This window comes from Pteronotus mesoamericanus, unplaced genomic scaffold (assembly GCF_021234165.1).
Source record: "Pteronotus mesoamericanus isolate MK-2021 breed Mesoamerican mustached bat unplaced genomic scaffold, CSHL_Meso_final scaffold_118, whole genome shotgun sequence".
Taxonomy (NCBI): Eukaryota; Metazoa; Chordata; class Mammalia; order Chiroptera; family Mormoopidae; genus Pteronotus; species Pteronotus mesoamericanus.
The window spans coordinates 3,745,346-3,772,284 of record NW_026555301.1 but is presented as its reverse complement, the minus strand read 5'-3'; the positions used below and the strand labels follow the sequence as shown (position 1 = coordinate 3,772,284).

At 38.6% G+C, this 26,939-nt stretch overlaps 1 protein-coding gene and 1 pseudogene across 2 annotated transcripts in view; one reads left to right on the top strand and one right to left on the bottom strand.

Moving 5' to 3' along the window:
* Positions 1 to 24,159, top strand: part of KBTBD12 (kelch repeat and BTB domain containing 12) — a 134,358-nt gene extending 110,199 nt beyond the window's left edge. Inside the window, exon 6 of one of the 2 annotated variants that reach the window (XM_054587491.1) lies at positions 20,689 to 24,159. In XM_054587491.1, coding sequence (XP_054443466.1) covers positions 20,689 to 20,870 — 182 coding nt within the window. In that variant the 3' untranslated portion in view covers positions 20,871 to 24,159. Of the gene's footprint in view, positions 1 to 14,589; positions 14,880 to 20,688 lie in introns of those variants that run through there. The other variant, XM_054587492.1, reaches the window with a different exon arrangement.
* On the bottom strand, positions 16,232 to 17,071 carry LOC129081813 (sodium/potassium-transporting ATPase subunit beta-3-like; annotated as a pseudogene).
* Positions 24,160 to 26,939: the final 2,780 nt, after the last annotated feature.

The following is a 26,939-nucleotide window of genomic DNA, read 5'->3' as shown; positions in this document are numbered from 1 at the left end:
GCCTGTAAGATTTCTTCTGAGAAATCAGCTGATAGTCTTATGGGAACTCCTTTGTAGGTAACCATCTCATTTTCTCTTGCTGCTTTTAAGATTCTCTCCTTATCTTTAATCTTGGGTAACTTAATTATGATGTGTCTTGGTGTGTTCCTCCTTCGGTCCAATTTTTTTTGGACTCTCTCGGCTCTCTGGACTTCCTGGAAGTCTATTTCCTTCACCAGATTGGGGAAGTATTCCTTCATTATTTTTTCAAACAAGTTTTCAATTTCTTGCTCTTCCCCTTGTCCTTCTGGCAGCCCTATGATTCAGATGTTGGAGTGCTTAAAGTTGTCCCCGTTTCCTAAGCTTCTCCTCATTTTTTTGAATTCTTCTTTCGTCATTCTGTTCCAGTTGGATGTTTATTTCTTCCTTCTGTTCCAAATCATTGATTTGAGGCCCAGTTTCTTTCCTTTCACTATTGGTTCCCTGTATATTTTGCTTTATCTCACTTTGTGTAGCCTTCATTTCTTCCTTCATTTTGTGAGCCAGCTCAATAAAATCTGTGAGCATCCTAATTACCAGTGTTTTGAGCTCTGCATCAGATAGGTTGTCTATCTCCTCCTTGCTTAGCTCTTTTTTCTGGAGTTTTGATATGTTCTTTAATTTGGACAATATTTCTTTATCTTGGCACATCTGTTATGTTGTAAGGGGGAGGAACATTAGGTATTCACCAGGGTGGGACAAGTTGTGGCATTAGTTGGAGAGGGATCAGAGAGAGAACAAGCCACTCACTCACTCCACTCTAGCCCCACTTTCCAATGAACTCTCCTGTGAGACTGGGCATTTCTCCTGCCTTTGCAACTACCTACAGTATTTTATAGCCATAGGTTTTGAGTGTTTAGTTTCCTGATCAACTAGGCCCTCCTGATCACTCAGTCCACTGCCTTGTTGAGGGTCCTCTCCACTCCTCCTACCGGTCTGGATGAGTGTTTCTTTAAGTCCTTGGTTGTCAGAGTTCAATGCTGTTTGCTATTCTGGCAGTTCTGGTCATTTATTGTTTTTAAATTGGTTGTCGTCCTTCTTTTGGTTGTATAAGAATGTGAAGCATTTCTACCTATGCTTCCATCTTAGCCAGAACATGAAATGGAATTTTAGATGGCTTACAGAGATGGATACAACACTGTAAGATAGAAATAAAAATAAATCAAGAAATAGGATGAAGGGAAGGTAAAGACAGAAAAATAAAATCAATCAAAATGGGGTAAATTTGACTAATGCTTTTATATAGAGCACCCCGTAAAACTTATGGGATGCAGTCCATGATGGTCTGCCACATACATGGAAGTTCCCTGACATCTCATCACTTATCTCAAAAATCGTGTGAAGTATTTATTTTCTTTGTGTAAGATAATGTTTTAGATTGTTTACTGTTGGAAGTGGCAGAATGCAGGGAGATTTTCCTGACTTCTTTAATGAGTAAGATGCTATTGCATTGTGTGCCAACTTTTGGAAAATTAGCTGAATTGAAAAGAGCTGACACTGAGTTCAAACTCCAGTTTCTTTTTCCTTGTTACTATAATATTTCAAGAACCCAAACTCACATAAACAGATATAAATGCCAAATGTTGTTTTTCTTCTTTATAAGCTCTGTTAGCTAAAAACTTAGGAGAGCACCCAGAATGGCCCAAAAGGTTGTGCAGTGCTGTTGCGTGACACTGGGCAGAGCTTTGACCAGTGCATGTTCTTTCTGAGAATTTAAGTCTCCAACTGCACAAAGGTCTGTGATATAGTATACTGTCTCTCTCGCAGTCAAGATAGTTTGCTAACTATCCTGTTTACTTATTTGCCACCGATGAATTAATGTTCATTCCATGAAAATAAAATGAGATTTCTAGGAAAGATAGTAATATTTATACATGGTCTAGAAAAAAGTATCACCAGTAAACACTTGGAAAAGCAAAAGGAATCAAAATTAATTTTTAAAAAAAACCCTGTGTCTATTCTGAAATCTTAAAAGACCCTAATTAATTTGCCTGCATTAATTTGCCTAAGGACATGATAAGCCTTTATCCAGCTAAAACAAAGCAAAAACAAAACAAAACAAAAAGAAAACCAAGGTGTGACAATGGGGAAAGACACATTCTTTCAAGACAATGACAGTAAATGAAAAGTTATTTCGCCTACACAAGAAGAATATGCAAGAGACAGCTGTCATGTTTGTAGCCACTGTAGTCTAATCCCTGTCCCTTTACAGTTAGGATCCCACCAGGAAGCCAAAATTGGGACCTTCCCTATATCCCCTTCTAACAGCCCCAGGGTTGGGCTTACAGCCTCTGTTTCCCAAGATTCTGAAAGTGATGGTAGCATTCACAGCAGGAGCACCCACCACCACAAGCAGCTATCAGTGAAGGGGCAGTGGTAACATTCTGGCCTAACTGAGCCTACTGCCAACCCTTCCAGCTCCTTTGTCTGGTGGGCTACCTTCCTTCCAGTAAAGCCCTATTTTGCTAAAGACAACCAAAACTGGTTTCTGTTGCTGCTACCAAGAACTCGAACTGATAAAACAGGCATGGCCTCTTTTGCATTGAATAACGCAACTTTGAAATATTTAAAACAGAAACTACTATAAGTCATGAGATAAATGGATAAATCCACAAAAATTACATTGACTGTAAGATACCTTTCTCAGAACTTGAGATGTCAAATGATAAAAGACTAAAGTAAAAAGAGATTTAGAGCTTTGTGTTTATTTCAGTTTTAATTTAAGCTAATTGCAATTGAATAAAAGTTAAAAATCAGCTCCTCAGTCTTACTAGCTACATTTCAAATTAATCAGTATCACGTGTGTAGTGTTTGTGTATGGGACAGTATGGATTATAGAACATTTCCTTCATCACAGAAAGTTCTATTGGACAGAGCTGGTACAAAGAAAATGTGATATGTGTGTAAATGATATAAATATAGATATAGATTGATTAGATATAGACACAATTGAATATTAATCATCCATAAAAAAGAAAATTCTGTCATTTTCACAAGATGAACCTGGTGGATGTTATGCTAAGTGAAATAATTTAGACACAGAAAAAAAATAATACATGATCCCATTTATGTGTGGAATCTAAAAAAACTGAGCTCACAGAAGCAGAGAGTAAAATGGTGATTTTACTCTCTAGGGTAAGGGAAATGGAGAAGTGTTGGTCAATGGATACAAATTTTTAGTTATAGGTTGAATAACTTCTGGAGATATATAGCATGGTGACTGTAGTTAATAATAATTGTATACTTGAAATTTGCTAAGAAAGTAGATCTTAAGTGTTCCCATCATGCAGACACACAAAAAGGTAACTATGTAAGGTGGTAGATATGTTAGTTACCTTAATGTGGTAATCACTTTACAAAATGTGTGTATATGTGTGTATATATATGTATATATGTATAAAATCACCATATTGTACATCTTAAATATATAGTTTTTACTTGTCAATTAATTATAACTTGATAAATATGGAAAAAATATTCAATTCCATACCTAATTTTGTACTTGTAATTTGGTAATATTTTCTTAAAGAAGGCCACCAAAATTGTATCCCACAATTTTGGAATAGGTTCTTTGGATCCCACAGAACCTACCTACTCCTGGCCTCATCAACAAGCTGTAGAAATCAGTCTTACCATGTCCTTCTTCATTCAACAAAACTTAGTAGTTAAGAGCACATATTTTGAGAATCACACTTATGGGTGAATATTCTGGTTTGTCACTTCTGACTGTATGCCTGCAGGTAGGTAATTTAATCTTTCTAAGTTTTTCCTACTCTATAAAACAGGGACAGTAATAATTCCTGTCTCATAGGGTTGTTATGAGGATGATATAATGCCTCAAAAGCAACTGGAACACAGTGAGCATAGTACACATAGTACACACTAAGTGTACAATGACTATAAGCTATTATTATTCTTCCATAAAATTCAGGTTTAAAAAAAGCCATTTTCAGACAAACAAAAGCTGAAAGATTTTGCCGTAACACCTCTTCTGAAGTATATTGTTCAGGCATAATGAAAATTATATGAGATGATAAGTGTTAGATGCAAGAAAGAATAAATAGCAATGAAAGGATAAATATGTGCATTATTATAAATGAGCATTTACTGTATAAAACAATAATAATAATAATTTGTAAAGTTAACAAATATATAGAATTAAAATGCACATCAACAATGCCAATAAATTGGGAGGGAAGCAAATGCAGTTGAATATAATCTAAGGCTTTCCAAGAAGAGGGTTAAGGTATTCATTCTCTTTAGATCTTGATAAGTTCAGTATGCATATTTTAATTTCTACGATAACCACCAAAAGAACAGGAACAGAATCTGTAACTTCTGAATTAATGGAGGGAAAGAAATGAAATGATAAAAAATATTCATTAGATCTGAAAGTCAACATTAAAAGAGAAAAAAAAGAAGTGATATAAATACAATCCAAAAATATTATGCTATGGTGGATTAAACCAAAATATATCATCAGTTGTATTAAATGTAAATGGAGAGGATGGTGGCCAAGGTGGAAGTTAATAGGAGTCTACTTGCCTGTGACCCCACCACAGATTTTCAGCTAATCTTTGTGTAAGTGACCTGAATAATCAGTGGAATCTCAGCTAATATGAATTTTTGAGGCCAAAAAGTACAGACAATGCTTTGCACCATCCGGTAAGCAATATTATAAGTTGAGGGGGAAATACCCTGCATGAGGTACTTGCAGTAGAGCAGAGAACAGAAGAGAGAGAATGCAGATTAGCACCTCCTGCCCCTCCTGGAGCGGGATAGGGTGGCCATCCCACACAGGGAATCCCCAACCCTAATTGGGAGAGATTTGGGAGGATATATGGAGTCTGGGGGATTCAGGCTGCACACAAACAGCTAGCAGCATGTCCATAGCTGTAGCGCCAATCAGGAGAGTCCAAGAGAAATTCTGACTCCTAAAACTGTCGAAGGCACCAGAAGCCTGTGGTCAGCCCTTTCTTGTGACCAAGAAAGACTTTTTGCCTTTGGGGGTGGGGTGGAATGCAGGGACAGCTGAGCAGTGACTCAGCACTGCAGTGTGGGTGCCACGTAGGGATGATTTTAAATGTGAGTGGAGGCATGGCTGGGCAGGGACCCCATATGTATGCAGCTGCCCTGCCAGCAAAGTGGCCAAATTGAAAGAGCAGTTCATGCCCACTGAGTCCAGTTGGCCAGGAAGAGTAGAAGGCTACAAGGCAAAGAGATGCTAGCCCTCCTCCCCCAGCACAGATGGGAAGCAAGCAAGCAGGGGAGCTGTGTGCAAAATGGAGGGTTTGGGTCTGAGCATCCTGTGAGAGCAGTGAGCTAGGAGCTGAACTGGCCAGAGCTGAGTGATCTGCAGCCAGTCAGGGCCACTCACACCATGGAGTACAAACCTCTGGGAAGAGCAAGGCATGTCCAACCCCCACCTGCAGGATTGCAAACTCCAAAGAACAGCAAGGCCAGGTACAAGAACGCCCTGTCAGACACATCCACAGGAGAAAGAGAATCTCCAAAGGAGCCCTTTATGAACTTTTATCAGATATTATGCTGGCTCCTCCTCCAGCCCTATTCCACTGAAAACAACAGAGCAGAGAGATTAGATATTGGGGACCTCAATATGGCTCATGAAAAAATTGACCTTTGCAACCCCAAAGGAAAAAGAATGCTGGCTTCAGCCTACAAGAATGTCAAGGCTTTGGGGAATTCCTGCAGGCAATGCCGCTGGTTGACAGTTTCCAGCACCTCTACCCCAACACAGCCTATGTCTACATCTTTTGGACCTACATGGTGAATCCTCAATCCAAAAACGTTGGTTGGTACCTTGATTACTTTTTGATGTCTCACTCTCTGTTACCTGCATTGTGTGACAGCAAAAGGTCCATTCCAAAGCCCTGGGCAATGACCACTGCCACATCACCTTATACCTAACAGTGTGATACCTTTCCCAAATCATTTTGAGCCTGGGAAATAAGTCCCCTAAACTAGCTTTAAAATGCCTTTGCTCTCTAATGAATTCTGCACTGTTATTTCCTTTCTAAAAATATGAATCCTCCAACCAGGCTCCTAGTGACATATGGGTTTCATTTAAGCCCAAGGCTTTGTATTTGTGTGTGTGTGTGTGTGTGTGTGTGTGTGTGTGTGTGTGTGTGTGTGTGTATGTAGATTTGGTTTTTGTTTTGTTTTTTTTTTTACTTTTTTACATTAAGCAAAAGCTACAGGTAACCTCCTTTGAACTGCCCAACTGAAAATAAAGAGCCACAATTTAAAGAAAAGAAAGAAAGAAGGAAGGAAGGAAGGAAGGCAGGCAGGCAGGAAAGGAAGGAAGGAAGGGAAGGAAGGGAAGGAAGGGAAGGAAGGGAAGGAAGTTAATTGACACAGCAAGAGATATTCAGGGCCCCACCCAGCCTCAGCTTTCACACAGAGCTGCCATCAGCACCAAGAGAAGAGAGGGTACCCTTTTACTCACATTGGCCCTTCACATGAAACAGCCAATTCATCAGAAACCATACATTATTGGAAATAATCTTGGGCAAACAAAGACATGTGGCACAGGGATGGAGGAACACACCCACCATCTTTCCTGAAGATTGAACAGTGCCTCCCAGTAGGTGAACCAGCTAACCCACCCTCCCAGTCCCACCTGAGGCCCCCTCTGGAGGCAGGTGGACATGGTACATGCAGTGCTGTTGGAGGTTAGATGAACCACCGCTGGGCCTTGTGCTGATAAAAAAAACCAGTGAGGCAGAACAGTGGGGACCAGCCAAACCTGAAGGAGACGACTGCAGACTGTGGATCACTTGTAGCCTCAAACAGGCTGCCTAAAGCTAGACTGGGACACCAACTGACATTACCAGGGTCAGATCCTGAAGGAGAAGACAGTAGGCAAACAAACACTAGGCTTTACTGAGATGAATTCCACCTCATTCTCTTTCATTATTTGTGTTATTTTTTTCTCCTATGTAGCTTTTTAACATTGTTTCTTTGTCTTCAATTTTGTTCCTCTTATTTCACTATTTTTTATTTTATTTGTATATATTTATTATTTTTATTCTTTTTTTGTATTATTTATTTATTTTTAATTAATTTATTTATTTTTTCAAATACATTTGTCTCTGCCTCCCCCCCACCACTTTCCCTTGCCCCCTCCCTCCCTCCCTCAACTCTTCCCCTTTGGTTTTGTCCATGAGTCCTTGCTATATGTTCCTTGACTTTCCCCTTCCCTTCCTTTTCCCCCACCCCTCCTCCCTCCTTCCCTCTTGTCTCTGTTGGTTTCTTTTCCTTTCAGTGTTGCTGGTCTTATTTTCCTTGCATCTTTGTTGGTTAGGTTCCACTTATAGGTGAGATCATATGGCATTTGTCTTTTACCCCCTGGCTTATTTCGCTTAGCATAATGCTCTCCAGTTCCATCCATGCTGTCGCAAAGTTTAGTAGTTCTTTTTTTCTTTCTGCTGCATAGTATTCCATTGTGTAAATGTACCATAGTTTTTGGATCCAATCATCTACTGATGGGCATTTAGGTTGCTTCCAGCACTTGACTATTGTCAATTGTGCTGCTATGAACATTGGGGTGCATAGGTTCTTTTGAATTGTCTTATTTTAGTTTTAATTGAAATCTCATATTTTACTCTTCCCTTCTCTTATTCCATTTTGTCTTCATCCTTCTCTTCTCTTTTTTCCCCTTTCTACACCTTGTTTCTATTACTCATTCTTCCTATTTCTCCTCTGTCCATCCTTTTAAAACCATATTTCTTTCCATTAGACATCTCACATTCTTTGTCCCTGTCTTATGGTATCCTTATTCTTGTTCCATCTTTATTAATATTTGCTCAGTTGTCATTGTTATTAGAGTTGTTGCATTTCTTCAATTTTATTCCTAGTTCACTATTCTTTTTATTTTATATTTTTTAATTTTGTTTTGTATTTTACTGTTCCCCTGTCATACCCCATTTCACCTTCCTCCTGCCCTATCTTACTTTTATTTTAAATTTTATTTTCTCCCATTCTTAGCATGGTTTCTAATACCTACACTTATTATTTCTCCCCCCATCCTCTCAAAATCATTTTTCTTTCCTTTAGACATCTCACAATCTTTTTTTCTTCTCTTTCCTTTCTTATTATTCTCTTTCCACCTTTATTGATCTTTGCTTATTTGTCATGGATATTGCTTCGGTTGTTTTTCTTCCATTTTCTTCCTATTTTTTCACTATATTTTCCCCCAAACCTCATATTGTACTATTCCCTTTTCCTACACCATTTTGCCCTCTTCCCTCCCTATTTTATGTTATAAATTTTATTTTCTCCTTTTCTTCACATTGTTTTGATTCCCTTCTCTTATTATGTCTCCTCACCCTACCCTCTCAAAATTATTTTTTTTCTGTTAATCACCTCACATTTTTTCCTTTCATATAATATTCTTAATCTCTTTCCAACTTTATTAATCTTGGCTCATTTGTTATTGATATATCAATAGTGGTTGGGTTTTTTGTTTGTTTGTTTGTTTCTGGTGTGGTTTTGTCTGCTGGGCTGTTCTGTTTTCTCCTGGTATCTCCTGTACAACAGCATACAAGATATGGTGAGTGTTGTGACTCTCGGCCAGCCAGCCTGAGAAGAAAACCAAACAGTGAATGAGCCAACAACAACTGAAACCCAATTATAACAAGAGAGTCCACAAAAGCTGCATAAAGGGCATGCCCAAAGGATACAGCTGAGAAGTTCAAGGAGACTGCACCATTGAGTTCCACAGAACTCCTACTACAGAGAGTCACCCTACAAAGACAAGGAATCAAAGCAGATCAATATAATATGCAGAAACAAACAAAAAGAGTAATCTAAAATGGGGAGACAAAGAAACAACCTCAAATCAAAAGAAAAGGAGGAAACCCCAGAGAGTGCTAAACAAAATTGAGGCAAGCAATTTACCAAACATAGAACTCAAAGTAATCATTGTAATAATGCTAAAGGAATTCAGTGAGAACTACAAGGCACTTAGTGAGAACTATATCAGAAAGAAAAGACATAGAAACTATGAATAAATCAGGAGGAAATGAAGAATACAGTATCCATAATGAAGAATATACTAGAGGAAAAAAGCAGGCTAGATGAAGTAAAGGATCAAATCAGCAAGTTGGAAGACAAGGTAGAGGAAACACCCAGTTAGAGCAACAAAACAAAAAAGACTTAAGAGTGAAGATAGTTTAAATGAGCTGCCAGACAACATGAAATGTAACAATATTTGCATCATAAGGATACCATAAAGGAGAAGAAAAGAAGTAAGGAATAGAAAACCTCTTTGAAAAAATAATGACAGAAAACTTCCCCAAGTTCTTAAGGGGAAAAAATCATGCAAGTTCAGGAAACACAGAGGGTCCCTGTCAAGATGAACCTAAAGAGACCCACTCCAAGACATGTCATAATTAAAATGGCAAAATTTAAAGACAAAAATAGAATCTTAGAGGGAGCAAGGGAGAATCAGGCAGTAACATACAAGGGAGCTCTGATAAGGCTAAGAGCTGATTTCTCAACAGAAACACTACAAGCCAAAAGGGACTGGCACAAAATATTCCAAGTAATGAAAAGCAGAGACCTGCAACCAAGACTACTCTACCAAGCAAGGCTCTCATTTAAAATGAAAGGTGACACAAAGTTTGTTTAAAAACCATGAGAAAAATAAAATAAAATAAAATGGAAGGTGAAATAAAGAGCTTTGCAGACCAAAAAAAAAAAAAAGGCTACAAGAGTACATCTCTGCCAAGCCAGCATTGCAAGAGATGGTAAAGGGACTGCTTTAAAGAGAAGGAAGAGAGGTACACAAGTACATGGGAAAAAATTTCAATGAATAAGTACCTATCAACAATAACCTTATATGTAAATGGATTAAATGCTGCAATCAAAAGGCAAAAAGTAGGTGAATGGCTAAGAAAACACAACCTGCGTATATGCTGTCTACAAGAGACGCACCTCAAAACAAAAGATCTATACAGACTGAAAGCAAAGGATGAAAAAAAGCATTACAAGCAAATGGACATGAAAAAAGGCTGAGATGGAAATACTTATATCAGACAAAATAGACTTCAAAACTAAGGCCATGACAAGAGATAAGATCACTACATAATACTTAAGTGAGTTGTCCAACAAGACGATATAACCCTTGTAAACACATATGCATCCAACATAGGAACACCTAAATATATAAGGAAAATCTTGGCATAATTTAAGAAGAAAATCAACAGCAATACAGTCATTGCAAGAATTTTAACACCCCACTGTCAACAATGGGTAGATCATCCAAACAAAGAATCAACAAAGATATTGTAGCATTGAATACTGTCAATCAAAAGGGCTTAATTGACAGTTACAGAATATTTCACCACAAAGAAGCAAAATACACATTCTTTTCAAATGCACAAGGATCACTTTCAAAGACAGACTGCATGGTAGGACAAAAACAAGCCTTGACAAATTCAAAAAAATTGAAATCATAACAAACATCTTCTCAGATAACATGGTTTGAAACAAGAAACCAAACCCAAAGTAAAAACTCAAAAACATTCAAATGCATGGAGATTAAATAACATGTTACTAAATAATGAATGGGTTAACAATGAGATTGAGCAAGAAATCAAAAAGTATCTGAAAAAAATTAAAAATGAAAAATAAAATAAACGAAACTCCCAAACCTATGGGACACAGCAAAGGCAGTCCTGAGAGGGAAATTCATAGCCATAGAGTACTATTTAAAGAAGATAGAAAAATCTCAGATAAACAACCCAACCATACATCTAAAAGAACTAGAGGCAAATGTATTTGAAAAAAATAATTAATTAATTAATTTTAAAAAATTAAAAAATGAAAAAAGAAAAGAAAAGAACTAGAGGAACCACAAAAAACAAAGTCAAGAGTGAGTAGAAAAAAGAAAATAATCAAGATGAGAGCAGAATTAAATGACATAGAAAGTTTTTAAAAATCAAAGGATCAATGAATCCAGAAGGTGACTATATGAAAAGACAAACAAAATTGACAAACATTTGATCAGGCTCATCTAGAAAAAAAGAGAGAGGACCCAAATAAATAAAATCAGAAACAAAAGAAAAGAACTACTGATACCACAGAAATACAAAGGGTTGTAAAAAATTACTATGAGAAACTATCAACCAAGAAATTGGACAAACTTGGTAAAATGAATAAATTTCTAGAAAAAACAATCTTCCAAAACTGAATCAAGAAGAAGGAAAAAGCCTGAATAAACTGCTAACAACTAGCAAACCAAAGCAGTGATCAAAAAACTACTGGCACACAAAAGCCCTGGACCAGATGGCTTCACAGGTGAATTTTATCAAATATTCAAAGAACTAACACCTATCCTTCTCAACTTATTTCCAAAAATTCAAGAAAAGGGGAGACTCTCAAACTCTTTTTTTAAGGCCATTATTATCCTAATCCTGAAACCAGGTCAAGACACAACAAAGAAAGTTACAGGCCTATATTTCATATGAAAATAGATTATAAAATCTTTGATAAAATATTGGTAATCTGGATCCAGCAATAAATTAAAAAGATCATAAACCATGATCAAGTGGGATTTATCCCAGGTATGCAAAGATGGTTCAATATTTTCAAATCAATAAGCACAATACACCACACAAAAATTAAAAGGCAAAAACCACATGATTATATTAATGGATGCTGAAAAAGCATTTGATAAACTCTAGCACCCATTCATGATAAAAAACACTCAGCAAAGTGGGAATAAAGGGGACATACCTCCACATAATAAAGGCCACATACAACACCTACTGCCAACATCATACCCAAAGGGCAAAAGCTAAAAGCTTTTCCATTAATATTAGGAACAAAACAAAGGGTGTCTGCTTTTACCACTCTTATTCTACATAGTACTGGAAGTTCTAGACACAGTAATAAGACAGGAAAAAGAAATAAAGGCATCCAAATTGGGAAGGAGGAAGTAAAACTGTCATTATTTGCAAATGACATAATAGTGTACATAAAAAACCCTATAGTCTCCACAAAGAAACTATTCCACCTAATAAATGAATTTGGCAAAGTAGCTGGATACAAAGTCAATATTCAGAAAATGATGGCATTCATGTATACCAACAATGAACTATCAGAAAGAGAAACTATGAAATAAATCCCATTTACTATAGCAACTATAAAAATAATGTACCTAAGAATAAATTTAACCAAGGAGGTAAAAGACCTGTACTTGGAAAACCATAGAACACAGAAGAAAGAAAGTGAGGAAGATACAAATAGATGGAAGCATATACTTTGTTCATGGATTGGAAGAATTAACATCATCAAAATGTCCATACTACCCAAAGCAAATAATCTATTCAACATGATTCCTATCTAAATACCAGTGGCAGATTTCACTGATCTATAACAAATACTCCAAACATTTATATGAAACCAAAAAAGACTCTGAGTAGCCTCAGCAGTCTTGAGAAAGAAGAATAAAGTTGAAGGAATCACAATACCTGATAGAAAACTATGCTACAAGCCCAGTGTAATCAAAACAGCATGTTACTGGCATAAGAATAGACATATAGATCAATGGAACAGAAAAAGAGCCCAGAAATAAAATCATCTCTCTATGGTCAGTTAGCATTTAATAAAAGGGGCATGAGCATACAACGGAGTAAAAATAGTCTCTTCAATAAATGGTGTTGGGAAAACTGAAGTGGCATATGCAAAAAAATGAAACTAGACCACCAACTCACACCATACACCAGAATAAACTCAAAATGGATAAAAGAATTAAATATGTCATGATACCATAAAAGTCCTAGTGGAAAATAAAGGTAGAAAAATTTCAGATATCCCACATGGCAATATTTTTTTTTTTTTGCTATGTCTTGTGGGGCAAGGGAAATAAAGGAAAAATAAACAAATGGAATTACATCAAATTTAAAGTCTTCTGTATGATTAAAGAAATCATCATCAAAATAAAAATGGAATTGACCATATATGAGAATATATTTGCTAATGATACATCAGACAAGTGTGTTATCTTTAAAATATATAAAGATCTCATACAACTCAACACCAGGAAGACAGACAGATCCAGTTGAAAAATGGGCAAAGGACTCAGATAGACTCCTCTCCAAGGAGAACATATTGATGGCCCATAGACATATGAAAAGATGCTCAACATCTCTAGGCATCAGAGAGATGCAAATTAAAACCACAATAAACATTACCTCACACCTGTCCAAATGGTTATCATTAATAAATCAACACTCAACAAGTGCTGGTGAGGATGTGGAGGAAAGGAAACCCTAGTGCACTATTGGTGGGAATGCAGACTAGTGCAGCCACTGTGGAAAACAGTATGGAATTTCCTCAGAAAACTAAAAATTGAACTTTCATTTGACCCAGTGATTCTACTGCTGGGGATAAATCCTAAGAATCCTGAAGCACCAATTGAAAAGAATTTATGCACCTCTGTGTCATAGCAGCACTATTTACAATAGACAAGTGCTAGAAACAGCCTAAGTGCCCATTAGTAAATGAGTGGATCAAAAAACTGTGGTACATTTATAAAATGGAAATTTATGCATCAGAAAAAAAAAGGAACTCATCTTTTTTCACAGCATGGATGGAACCGGAGGCTATTATGCTAACTGAAATAAGCCAGTCATTGAAAGACAAATACAATATGATATCATTTATAAGAGGAATTTCATAAACAAAAGAAAATAACAAACAAAATAGAACAGAAGACATGGAAACTAAGAACAGACTGACAGCAGCCAGACAGTAGGATGAAGGAGGATAATGGTATGAAAAAAGGGAGAAGGAAGGAGTCGAACAACACATATTGACCCATGGACATGGACAACGTTATTGGATTGACTGTGGGAATGGGGATTGGCTGGTCAGAGAATGGCAAAATTAAAATTTGAAACAACTGTAATAAAATATCAATTTAAATGAATAAATAAATAAAGTGAAGGTACTAAAGGCTCCAGTTAAAAGACAAAGATTATCAGAATGGTATATAAAAATCATATTTTTTACTATTTATAACATTAATCAAAAGAATTCTGATGGAATTGTTGTAGAGGTCACACATAATAAATTGATTTTATTTTTTTATTACAGTTTACATTCAATATTATTTTGTATTAGCTTCAAGTGTACAGCATAGTGGTTAAACAATCATATACTTTACAAAGTGCTCATTTAGATGTTACCAGTACCCACCTGGCACCATACATAGTTATTATATTATTAATTACATTCATATGGTATAGTTTACATCACTGAGAATATTTTGTAACTACCAATTTGTACTTCATAATTTCTTTACCTTTTTCACCCAGTCCTCCCAACCCCTTCCTATACGGCAACCATCAGTCTGTTCTCTGTATCTGTGAGTCTGTTTCTGTTTTTGTTGTTCATTTATATTGTTTTTCAGATTCCACATGTAAGTGAAATCATATGGTATTTGTCTTTCTCTAACTGATGTAAGACTTAGCATCGTACCCTCTAAGTTCATATATAGTGTCAAAAATGGTAAGATTTCATTCTTTTTTTTTTCGTGGCCAGGTAACATTCCATTGTAAATACAAGGTCTGCCCAGAAGGTATCCAGCCATGTAATATGAAAAATAGAAACATTTATTGAAGAAGATACAAGATTCAAGAAACATTGTACATAGGATAATAACGCCTAAGTCCCCTTCAAAGCAGGTACCTTGGGACCTCATACAGTTCTCCCAGTAGCCATCAGCTGCACCATCATATTTTCCTGAATCTCATCAATGGTCTGAAATTTCTTTCCTTTCCAAGGTGATTTTAGTTTTGGGAAAAGCCAGAAGTTTCATGGCACCAAATCTGGGCTGTAGAGGGGATGAGACACCTGGGTGATTTGATGTTTTGCCAAAATCTCTGCACAAGATGTGATGTATGAGCAGGTGCATTGTTGTGATGAAGCTGCCAATCACCAGTTGACTTTAAGTCTTTTTTTTTAATTTATTTACTTTTTAAATACATTTGTCTCTGCCTCCCCCCCACCTCTTTCTGACTTTAAGTCTTTAATCCATTTTGAGTTTACTCTTCCGTACGGTGTAAGTGGGTAGTCTAGTTTCACTTCTTTTGCATGTACTGTCCAATTTTCCCATTACCATTTATTGAGTATACTTTCTTTACTCCCTAGTATGTTCTTGATTCCTTTATCAAATATTTTTTATACATAACTCTTTTTGTTGTTGTTGTTCAAATACATTTGTCTCCATTTTCCCACCACCACATTAAACTACCCCTCCCACCTTCAGTCCTTTCCCACTTAGGCTTTGTCCATGAGTGAATGAGACAGCCACACAGAACACATGCTCACTCAATTGTGTCTACCACCCCCACTGACTAGTACAGTGAAGTCATTATTGTTCATGCATGTGCATTCCAGTCCACTCTCCTTAGCTTCCAGGTTACATCAATGTTGTGCAAATCATTATTGTTATATTAACAAGCCTTTTTCTGGACAGGCCTCATATGTACTGAAACATTTTTATCCATTCACCTAATGATGAATTGGGTTGTGTCCATATCTAGTTTATTGTAAACGAGACTGCAATGAACATAGGGGTGAATATATTCTTTCAAATTAATGTTTTGGGTTTCTTCACATATACACGCAGAAGTGGAATCCCTGTGTAATAGGCAGTTCCATTTTTAAGTTTTTGAGGTAGCCACACTGTTTTCTTTTTTTCTTTAACTTTTCAAATCCACTTTTATTTTCTTTTCCTCTTCATGCCCAGAACTTCTTCAGACACATTTCTTGCAGCTATAAAGTCACTTCATGTTGGTCAGGTACCATTTCACCCCCAAAACTTTGCTGGCATTAAAATGACAGTTAACCAGTGTTAAATCTATAAAATATTTACATGGCACAGCACAGTAAGCTTTAGACACTTAGAAATTAACCCATATAAAAATAGGACAAGACCCCTATGTTCAGAATCAGGTGTTCACAGTCCCCGTCGGGGCTACTATACAATGGTTCCCAAATGCAGCAGAGGCAACAGGCAGTTACTTCAGAGGACATTGGACACTATGATCTGGAAGCACATTATAATGTTACCACCCACCTCTCTCTCAGGTGGTCTCATAACTCTGGAATGTCATGTCCAACTGATAGAAAATGAAGACAGACAACACAACATTTACTCGTGAGTGTATTCTAACTCCTACTATGCACGCATTGTGATTTTGAATGCAACTTGTCCTAAACACTTGTCATGGTCATCATGGTTTTTCAGGTTGGATGATCCAACAATCTTGCACTTGACCATTGCTTCTTTTTGGGTACCACTAGCACCAAAGCTGAGCTGGATAGCAACGAATGGCTGTAGTAGCCCACATGCAATTTCTTCCCATAATATGGAAAATATTTTAAGTCTAGATTTCCTGTGTCAGGATAAGCTTATAGAGTTGTGTTTTCACCCTTAGAAAGATAGCATTCTATCTTTGGTTTTCCTTGAGGCTTTAATCCAATTATTCTGTTCATTTTCACAAGTATGCAAGGGTGTCCACTGGAGTAGCCAAAGTCAGGATCGTCAACCCCACTACATTCTCCAAGTAAGGTAACAGGAAACCGACATGCTTTATAAACTGGACTCTTCTGTTCAAAGAGTGCTCCATCAGGACAGTCTGTGATATTGTTCTGTGCTTCTGAAGCATCTGGCTTTAGAAATTTCTTAAGGTCTTCAATGTACTCTTTATAGGACTGTGGATCAGACACATTGAATGAATACTCCAACACTGACACCGGTTTTGGAAAAACCATTAAGTCCTGGACTAGAAATCTGGTCACAATATTTTGGAATCTCATCATTCAGAGTCTGAAGCATAACCCACATTGTGAACGTGAAGAGTGTAGCCAGAAACCCATAAAAGACTAGGTAGAAAAGCAAGATCAAACCCCAGCTCTTGGCAGTGCGTCCCAAGAACTCTGCTTTGGTCAGGTTGTTGATGAAGAGCTTCCACTTGGCCAGGCTCTGGTTGAAGGACTTCTTGTCTTTCTTCATCATGGTGTGTGTGCCTACAGCAAGGGAAGCGGCGACTGCCGGGGTGGAGGTGGTGAGGAGCGCAGAGGTCCCTCCCGGCTCAAGCGGCACAGCCTGGCCTGGCAGCAGAAGGTGGAAGAGGGGAGGACATCTCCTCTGTACCGTGCTCACTCCAACCAGACTGCACTGTGCGGAGTGGGGCTACCACTAAGGCCCCATACTGTTTTCTATAGTGCCTACACCAATCTGCCTTCCCATCAGCAGTGCAAGAGGGTTCCCTTTTCTCCACATCCTTGTCAACACTTGTTTGTTGATTTATTGATGATAGTCATTCTGACAGTTGTGAGGTAATAGCTCTTTGTGGTTTTAATTTGCATTTCTCTGATGATTAGTGATGTTGAATGTCTTTTCATATATCTGTTGGCCATGTGTATATTCCCTTTGGAAAAATATCTATTTAGGTCTTCTGCCCATATTTAAATGGATTTTTTTGTTTTTTTGTGTAGAGTTGTGAGTTCTTTATATATTTTGGGTATTAATCCTTTATCAGATGTATCATTGATTAATATGTTCTCCCATTCAAAAGGTTATTTCTTCCTTTGTTAATGAAGTTCTGTATATTTATCTATTTTTCATATGCTTCCCTTGCCCAAGGACATATATCAGAAAAAAAAATTATACTAAGGGCGATGTCAGAGAGTTTAAGCCTATGTATTCTTCAAGGAGTTTTATGGTTTCAGGTCTTGAGTCTTTAATCTATTTTGTGTTTACTCTTCTGTATGGTGTAAGCAGGTGGTCTAGTTTCACTTCTTTTGCATGTACTGTCCAATTTTCCCATTACCATTTATTGAGTATACTTTCTTTACTCCATAACATGCTCTTGATTCCTTTATCAAATATTTTTTATACAGGATGGCTAGTGATGATGAGCATCCTTTCATATGTCTCTGGGCCCTTTCTATGTCCTCCTAGGAGAAGTATCTGTTAAGGTCCTTTGTCCATTTTTTAATTGTAATGTTTGTCTTCCTGGAATGGAGTTCAGTGAGTTCTTTATATATTTTGGAGATCAAACCCTTGCCTGAGGTATCATTGGCAAATATATTTTCCCATACGGTTGGTTCCCTTTTCATTTTGCTGGTGTTTTCTGAAGCCATGCAGAAGCTTCTTATTTTGGTGAAGTCCCATTTGTTTATTCTTTCCTTTATGTCCCTTGCTCTAGGGGACATAACAGAGAAAATATTGCTGCGTGGGATATCTGAGAGTTTCTGCCTATGTTCTCCTCTAGGACTTTTATGGTATTGTGACTTATATTTAATTCTTTTATCCATCTTGAGTTTATTTTTGTGCACGGAGTAAGCTAGTGGTCGAATTTCAATTTTTTGCATGTAGCTGTTCAGATCTCCCAATGCCAACACATGTTGAAGAGGCTATTTTTACTCCATTTTATGCTTCTTCCCCCTTTGTTGAATATTAATAGACCATAGAGACGTGGGTTTATTTCTGGGCTCTCTATTCTGTTCCATTTATCTAGGTGTCAGTTCTTGTGCCAGTATCAGACTGTTTTGATTACCACACCCTTGTAATATAGTTTGATGACAGCTATTGTGATCCGTCCTACTTTGTTGTTCTTTCTCAAAATTGCTGCAGCTATTTAGGGTCATTTATATTTCCATATAAATTTTTTAAATGTTTGTTCTATATCTGTGAAATATGTCATTGGTATTTTAATAAGTATTGTAGTCAGTTGATAAATTGCTTTGAGCAGTATGGACATTCATCCAGGCTGCTTATAATTCTTTCTAGAGTGTTTTTTTTTTTATTTCAGAAATTGTATTCTTCATTTCTTCCTTGTTCTTGTTTAATGTTTTTATTTCCTTTTTCCTAATGTTGTTGGTTCCTTGTAGTTGTCTTTGAGTTTCTTGAATATCCTTATAACCATTATTTGAATTCTATATCTCATAGTTTGCTTACCTCCATTTCATTTAGCCCTTTTGGTGAGGAGTCTCCCATTCCCTTTGATTGCAGGTTCTTTCTTTGTCTCTCCATTTTAGGTGGCTCTTTTTCATTGTTTCTGCAATTCCTGATGTTCTGCTTTGCCTGGTGTCTTTGTAGGGTGTACGACTTCAGTGGTGTGGTCTTTTTGATCTCCTTGTCTGGGTGCTCTAAGGTTGCCCTTTCTTCCATAAGGTTCTCTTGCTGTACTTGTGTTTTTCCTGTTGGTGGCTCCTTTGTTGGTGTGTTCTCTCCTCCAACAGGTTTACTGCTATTCTCAACTCCTACCTTATATTGTTTGTGATCAAGAGCAGGGCAAAAGTTAAATCGATTAGGACAGTGGGAGAGTATCATATGGGATTTAAAGTACCAACAATTCGACAACAGTTAGCAGATCCTTTGGAGAACTACAGAAATAATCATGATAATTTACTAAACTAGCCACTTTTTATAAAAGGTGAAAAAGAGATAAGACTCTTATCAGAGGGGGAAAGGAATGTGAGCTGACTCCAGAAAGCAGAGTACTTATGCAAGCTTAGATGGTGAGATATAATGAGCATAAGGGATAGAAACTTGGGGTAGTGTGGAAGATAATAAAGTTAACTACAATAGTAACAAAGCTCAGAAAGATAGCAAAATGGACCAATATCAGGGAAGAATGCTGTGTGGAATTTGGAACAACAATAATATGACAAGAAATATATAATCATTATCTCCTCTGATCATAAAAAAAAAATTGTGAAATAGACAGCTGGGATAGAAATCTTTCATTTGATCCTTCAGACTCACCCTTTCCCTTCTCTTATGCTCTGTGTCCTACAAAACTAACTTGTATAGATTGCTTTCACAACTCCTTTCCTCTCTGGCTTCTGATTACGTTCAGCCAACTGGAGGTAAGGGCAGAAATTGTTGAGTGAAAGGAGGATAGAGTTAGTTTATTTATTCTCCCTGCCCTCTCCCTGAACAATTGCTGAGGATGTCTGCATCCATCTTCCCCTACCTAAGTCTGCTTCTGCCAGGCAGCACTCACCAGACAGCTGCCCTCTTCAAGTTCCAGTACCCATCCTTCCCCTGCTGCTTTCAAGTGCTAATGGTCCTTGCTATTCTTAGTCCTGGGGTATGGTGCCATCCCTTGTGGGTATTCTCAAACCCTGCCCACACCTTTCCAACAGTCCCTTTGTAAATTCTTCAGATGATCCAGTTAGAGCGTTCCATGTTTCCTGCAAGGAGCCTGGCTGTGTATTAGTATCTCTGTCTGCATTTAAGAAAAGATAAGCTCAAGGAGATCAACAACTCCCACAGGTCTTATGACTCTGGCTATACCTCCTTTCACCATTGTAGAAATAGGACAGTTTCAACCCTTGCCCACATCATTAATAAATCATTAACATAACACTGGAATGTTCTTTCAACTTTAGACAATATTATGCCCTGTCAATCAGTATGTCTTGAATAAATTTCTAATGTGGCTTGTGATACCTTTCCTAGTTTTCTAAAAGTCAGGAACACTGTGTCTTCCATTTAAAGCAACTTGATTTGGTTTTTTGTTAGCTTTTGATCTCTTAGAGAAAGTCTTTCAATACAGTGATTGTAACCTCTGAATTTAATATCCCTATGACATTTTGTCTTCCTACTTTGCTGTTTTCCAGATCGCCATGAGGTTATCTCCAAAGAAATATTAGAGTTGGACCCATGGGAAAATCAGTGGAATGTTATAGCTGTCGATGTCCTCATGCATGACAGCTATGATGTCTGCCTGGTGGCCAGGATGAATCCTCGAGACCTTATTCCCCCACCTTCAGATTTAGTGGAAGAAGGCAAGAAGCACTGAGATCAGCATTGCTACAGAACCTCCTGTTGTGTCTGCAAAGGAGGCATTAGGAAGAAAGAGAGCTCGTGGGCATCCATACATGTGCTTTGAATGCGTAGTAGCCCATGTGCAAAGCAGCAAGTGCTGGGCACTACAAGGGGAGTGTGTAGAGCCCACCCTCAGGGGTCTCCACTTGCTTAGGGTGGACAAGACACTACAAGGCAGAATGTTGTGATGGCACAGGAGGAGTACAGGGTGAATGCCACAGGAGTGCAGGAGATGGATCAATCTTACACTGCTGGGGGCTCAAGAACAGCATTTCCAAGAAGCAGGCCTTCTATCAGGGCCTCAGATGATGAAGGGAAAGCAGGCCCATGTATGCAATTGATGGTGAGATCATGGAAACAGCTTAATGAAGGCCAGAGGTGGGCCAATTGGTCTGGGCCAATGCCTTTGATATAAAAGCTAGAAAAGTATGTTGTAGCTAAATGTCCAACATTTGGAAGACCAAGGACTTTGGATCTAGTCTCTCAGCAGACACATAATCTCAAAATTGTAGGGTAAAGGAAGACTTTGTGCTCTGTTCAGGCTTCAGTCTTATAAAGACTGTCTATTATGCAGAATACTCTTCTGCTACAACAATATTGTTCAAAACAGGGCTAGCAGTGGACTATGAGTTTGTAACATTCCAGCCACTCAAGCCCAGCCACAGTGAGCAGAGGAATTATGCCTCATCCCAGAGCAAGGAGATGCAGGGTTCTATAGCTATGGTCCACTCTTGAGTCTGTACAGAGGATCCTGGCCTAGACTTACACAAGCTTCCCTTGACTAGGTCTCAGACACACATGGCCTTCTACAGGCTGGTCCTGGTTGAACACAACTGAATTATACTGATCAACCCAGACATAGACCAGGCTCTGAAGTGAAGAAGAGAAGAATCATGCACTTTGGTGGCCAGCTGCCCTCTTATACCCAGCCTTTGCAATGTCTTTCTCAAGGTTGAAGAGGAAAGATGGAAACTCCTGCTTCAGCCCACAGTTGAGCATATTCAGAAAACAGCCACTCCCAAAATATATTATAGGGATAACACCTGGGAACCCTGGCCAGGTGGCTCAGTTTGTTGGAGCATTTTCCCATACACCAAAAGGTTATGGGTTCAATTCTCAATTGGGACACATACCTAGGTTGCAGGTTAAATCCCCATTGGGGGCGTGTACATGAGGCAAATGGTCAATGTTTCTTTCTAACATCAATGTCTCCTCTCCCTCACCCTCTCTCTTTCTCATCAATAAACATATCCTTAGGAGAGGATTAAAAAAACACCTTGGAAATCCATCTTATCTGTTTTACTTACCATGTATACTTTTGTAAGCACAGTGGATTCAAAGAATGCACTTTGATAGATGATGTTCAAAACTTCTCAAGAGTTTCACCTTACACAAAGCTCTCTTTTAAGCAGGAATGGTTAGTAAATTCCCTAGAACTTTACTAGAAGATGACATTCCTAGGTTGAGACAGCTTTCCTTTGGTATATAGTTGTGTGACTGTGGTGATCACTATTCCATGTCCCCAGGTTCTAGCTGCTAACCAAGGCCAGAGAGACAGGTCCATGGAAACAAGCCAGTTGGAAACCTGGTTCTGCCACCATGAAGGGGAGCCCAGTTAGACCCAAGGTGCTTTATCCCCTAGTTGGCTAGACAAGGTAGGGGCCATGCCTGTCTCTCTGCAGTTGTACTGAACTGCCCGCTGCAGTTCCTGGCATGTGTGGGTCTTTGAGTGGCCAGTACAGAACAGCATTTCTTACTCTGAGGGCTTTTGGTTTCTGAGCATGCCAGGAATCTGAATTAAAATAAGTTAATTCTTCCCCCTGGTGAAAAGTCCTAATCTGTGGGTTCTTTTTCTTGCTTCAAAGACAGAGTAGTTCCTCCCAGAAGCTGTACTAGCTAGTGGTGTCCATGGTTGAGGAGAGCCACCACACGTCTCTGCTTGCCTGACCTCCTCTTAATGGAAAAAGTGCACCTGCTCCACCTATTTGACCATAAAAGCTGTGATATTTTCCTGGATCAGAGAGGCCTTACCAGCATGTCAGGACACATTTCTGGATGCACTGGATTTCAGATCTTGACTTTAGTCCCAGCTCTTAGCTAGCTCTGTGATCTTAAGCAAAATAACCTTTCTAAAACCTTATTTTCCTGATATACAGAATGGGGAGAAAAATGCTTTATAGAGTTGGTGTGAGGGTTGAATGAGAAAATGCTGAGCAAAGTGCCTGTAAGGTACTAAAATAGTAAACATTTATTAGCTGCCATTATTATTATTCTTGTTATTATTGTACTCAGCATTTCCTAAAGCATAGTGTCCAGTACAACCCAGTGCTTGAGTGCAATCTCCTGACGTTCTAGGGAAAGATGTGCATATAGTTTGAAATATTTCTTTTTTTAATAAATTCTTTTGATTTTTTTATTTATGGTTTGAAAGAGAGAGAGATTTGTTGTTCCACTTATTTATGCATTCATTGTTTGCGTCTTGTATGTGCCCTGACCAGGATCGAACCCACAATCTTAGCATATTGGGACAATGTTCTAACCAACTGAACTACCTGACCAGAGCTGAGGTATTTCTTAATTTTTCAGACCTAGCCTCCTGGCTCCTCCATTTAGTGTGCTCAAACAACTAATCGTTTGTTGTTGTTTTTTTTAGTATTGTTGTTATGTTGTTTTTAAGCCCTGGTGCTTCTTGTCTGACTATCATACTTGTAATTCAAAACTAGACTCTTCTGCCCTCCTGTTGTTAATTATTGTTAGGCATTCAGCTTTGAAACAGCACTTTTCTTTCAATCCTTTTTTTCACTTTAATTGATTACTGTCCCAGTATTACATGGAGAACTCTTATAAAACTTTGACTATCTGTTAGTTCTGTTTGTGAAGCAGGATTGTTTGACACTAAGTAATGAAACACAAAAGGAAAGTGATTTGGATGCTAGGGCTGATAGAAGACTACAGCTGTCAAACACACTCAGGTTCAATTTGTGTTCTTCAAGAAATCATTATTGTTCTCACTGGTTGATTATAATGAGCAAATGTTTTGAATTTGAACTTATAAAATCTTACTAATAAAAGATCACTTTCATCTTGTTTTTCATATTGCAATTCAATGTCAATTTCATTTGGAGAAGGGGCCCCACTGGTGACACACCAGTGGGAGGTCGGGGTGACCAGCCAGAGGATAATTAGGAGCAAGACCCAGAGGACAGAATGTATGAGGCAGGTGAGGGACAGGAGGTGGTCCCATTTTCAGGGTGGCTGAAGCACAGGAGGATGCAGAAAAAGGAGATGAGACCAATCAGAAAAGCCATCTGATGCCACACCAAGGAGTTGGTCTTCATGCCCCAGCAACATGGCTTAAGGCAAGGAAACCCTTTAAGAACACCCTTCCACAGCCCTGTGTAGATCACTAGAGTGAGAGCAGACACAGATCAACCAGAGGCCTTATAGGAACCCAGGTCACAAAAGCTGACTTAATCCAGCAACAGAGGGAACCATGAGAGTCCAATGCAGCAAGAAATGGACGGTGTCCGCAGTCCGCAGTTTGCTGGCCAGTTCAGAGCCAGGGAGATGCCAGGAGTTTAACCACAAGGGAATGGCCACTCAATCAAAACCAAATACCAGAAAATTTTTCAACGGGTCCTATACCCTTCATCTTAAAGTGTTCCTTAAAGAGAGCCACTGTCCAGATGGATCCAGCTGTTCTTCCTGAGCCTGGGATCACCATGAAAGAAGAGATATTGGGGTGTAGAGTCAAGTAATCCTACTAATTTGCCAACCCTAGCAGACCCAGCTGGGTGGTTCCCATAGTCATCTTCTTGTATTCAGAAACCAAGACCCTGCCCCAGCATATTATTAAATCCTGCATTGAATGAACCAGTTGTAGCAACCTTGTCTCCTTCCCCATGGTTAGTTTAACATAGCCATGTGGCACAACCCTGGCCAAGGAGACAGAGGAGTACCTACAGAGGGGCTTTGGGAAAGGTTTTCTATTTTCAAAAGGTGCAGAGAAAGATATGGGCTCTTCCTCTTCTGAGTCTTTTCAAGACTGCATGACCCCTGGTACTGCAGTAACTGTTTTGCGATGATGACAGACTGGGAGGAGACTGCTGCAGTTGACCCACAAAGGAAAAAGACCCAGGTCCTGGATATGTGACTGAGCCACTGTATGAATCAGCCATGGAACTTCTTGCTAGATGCTAATTGTTGCAACAACTGTCCCTTTGTGTTCAGGTTCCCTTGAGTTACTTGCCCAATCCTTCCTAATTGATGCTCCAACCTTTCCCCACCAAAGCCACTTTCTCTTGGGAGGAAATTGATACCCTTGCTAAAGGGGAGGACTCAAATGCTCCTGGACCTTGGACTATCTAGTGAGAGGTGATTTAGTTCATTTCAGTGAGGCTTACAATCCCAAGTTACTCCTTAACTATTTCTTGGGTATTTTTCTCTCTGAGCTTCAACATTTTTGTTTACTACAAACTCCACCCACCAACTGTTTTTGTAAATAATGTTATATTGGTACACAGTCACACTTGTCACATGTATTGTCTGTGATGCTTTCATGCAGTAACAGCAGAGCTGAGGGGCTGCAACAGAGACCTCTATCCCACAAAGCCTAGAATATTTACTACCCAGCCCTTCTCAGGAAACATTTGCCAACTCATGGTGTACTCCACCAAATTTTCTTGAAGAAAAATACTGAGCAAAGGGAATATATAAATTACAAAGAAATATATTTGCATATTTTTTTATCTTTACATGTATAACATGATTCTAATCCATTCTTATTTTATTTAACAATATATCCAAAACAGGAATGGAGTATTTCATCATAGATATAGCATAATTTCTTAAACAAATCACCAGGAGATGGGAATTTTGCTTGATTACTCCAGCATTATTCTAAGTGGAGGGATTTGACTTCCCACTCATTGACCTGGGGTCAGGCAGATCAATGATTGCCAGAGGTAGTGATTGTTTAGAATATGGGCTTTGCGTTGCATTGAAAGTCTCTGTGCGAGCTTGGGAGCATTTGATACAGATGCAGGAGCCTGCCTACTTTTAGTGGACATGGCCCCAAGCTACCTAGAGGAAGTTGGGCTCATTGAAAAACATTATGGATAACAGCCAAGTCAGGAAACAGACCAGTCTCATGCAAAGGCTTGTCCAGGCTGTGAAGAGGACCCCTGTAAGGGAGTGGTCAGCTGTCACTGAGAGGACAATTGGACAATGCAGTCACAGTCTCTGTATCCTGTGGGAGGTCATGCTTATACTGCAGCATTGAAAAACTCAGTAGTAGATGGTATCCACTGGCATGGAGCACAAGAAAAATACATGGGTCAGGAATAATAGCTGAAGCTTCAGGCTCCAGCCTAACACAAGGATCTTCACAAGCAGGGACACTTCTCTCAGATCAGAGGCATGATTTAAGGCCCAGAAACCCTCCTGAAAGCTTGTTTCTCTACCTTCCCAAAAGTGTGAGTCTTTAGAGCAATATTATCAAAGGGAAATGTGCCAGTATTGGATCTTCTTCATGTGAAGGAACATGCCATGAGAGGGTGGACCAGGGAGACGACAGAGGTAGAAAGCATCCCCTGTGGCCTAGATATGAAAGCCCCTGGCTGCAGACAAAATCCACTCTCCCTCCCTTTTTCTATCTCTACTCAACATATATGGCTGCTCATCCCTGAACTGGACATTACCAGGATATATAGAATAAAGCAAGAGAACACCTTGCCATTGCTCAGAGAAAAGACGCATTCAAAGAGGATCACAAAACATCAGTCAGTTAGTCAACATGTTCTGAGCACTTTTTCTGAGCCAGGTGCTGTTCTGGGCAAAGAGACACAATGTGAAGCCAAACTCTCAACAAGTTCATGTTTTGGAGGAGAGAAAAGATGGAAAATACAGTGACATGATATCTTATGAGAGGTGAGAACATAAACCCTCATCGGGCAAAAATACAGTATAATTATCCCTGCATTCATTTCCTATTGCTGCTGAAAAAAAAAATCATTCCAAAGGAAAATAGACTCTGCCTCTTGAC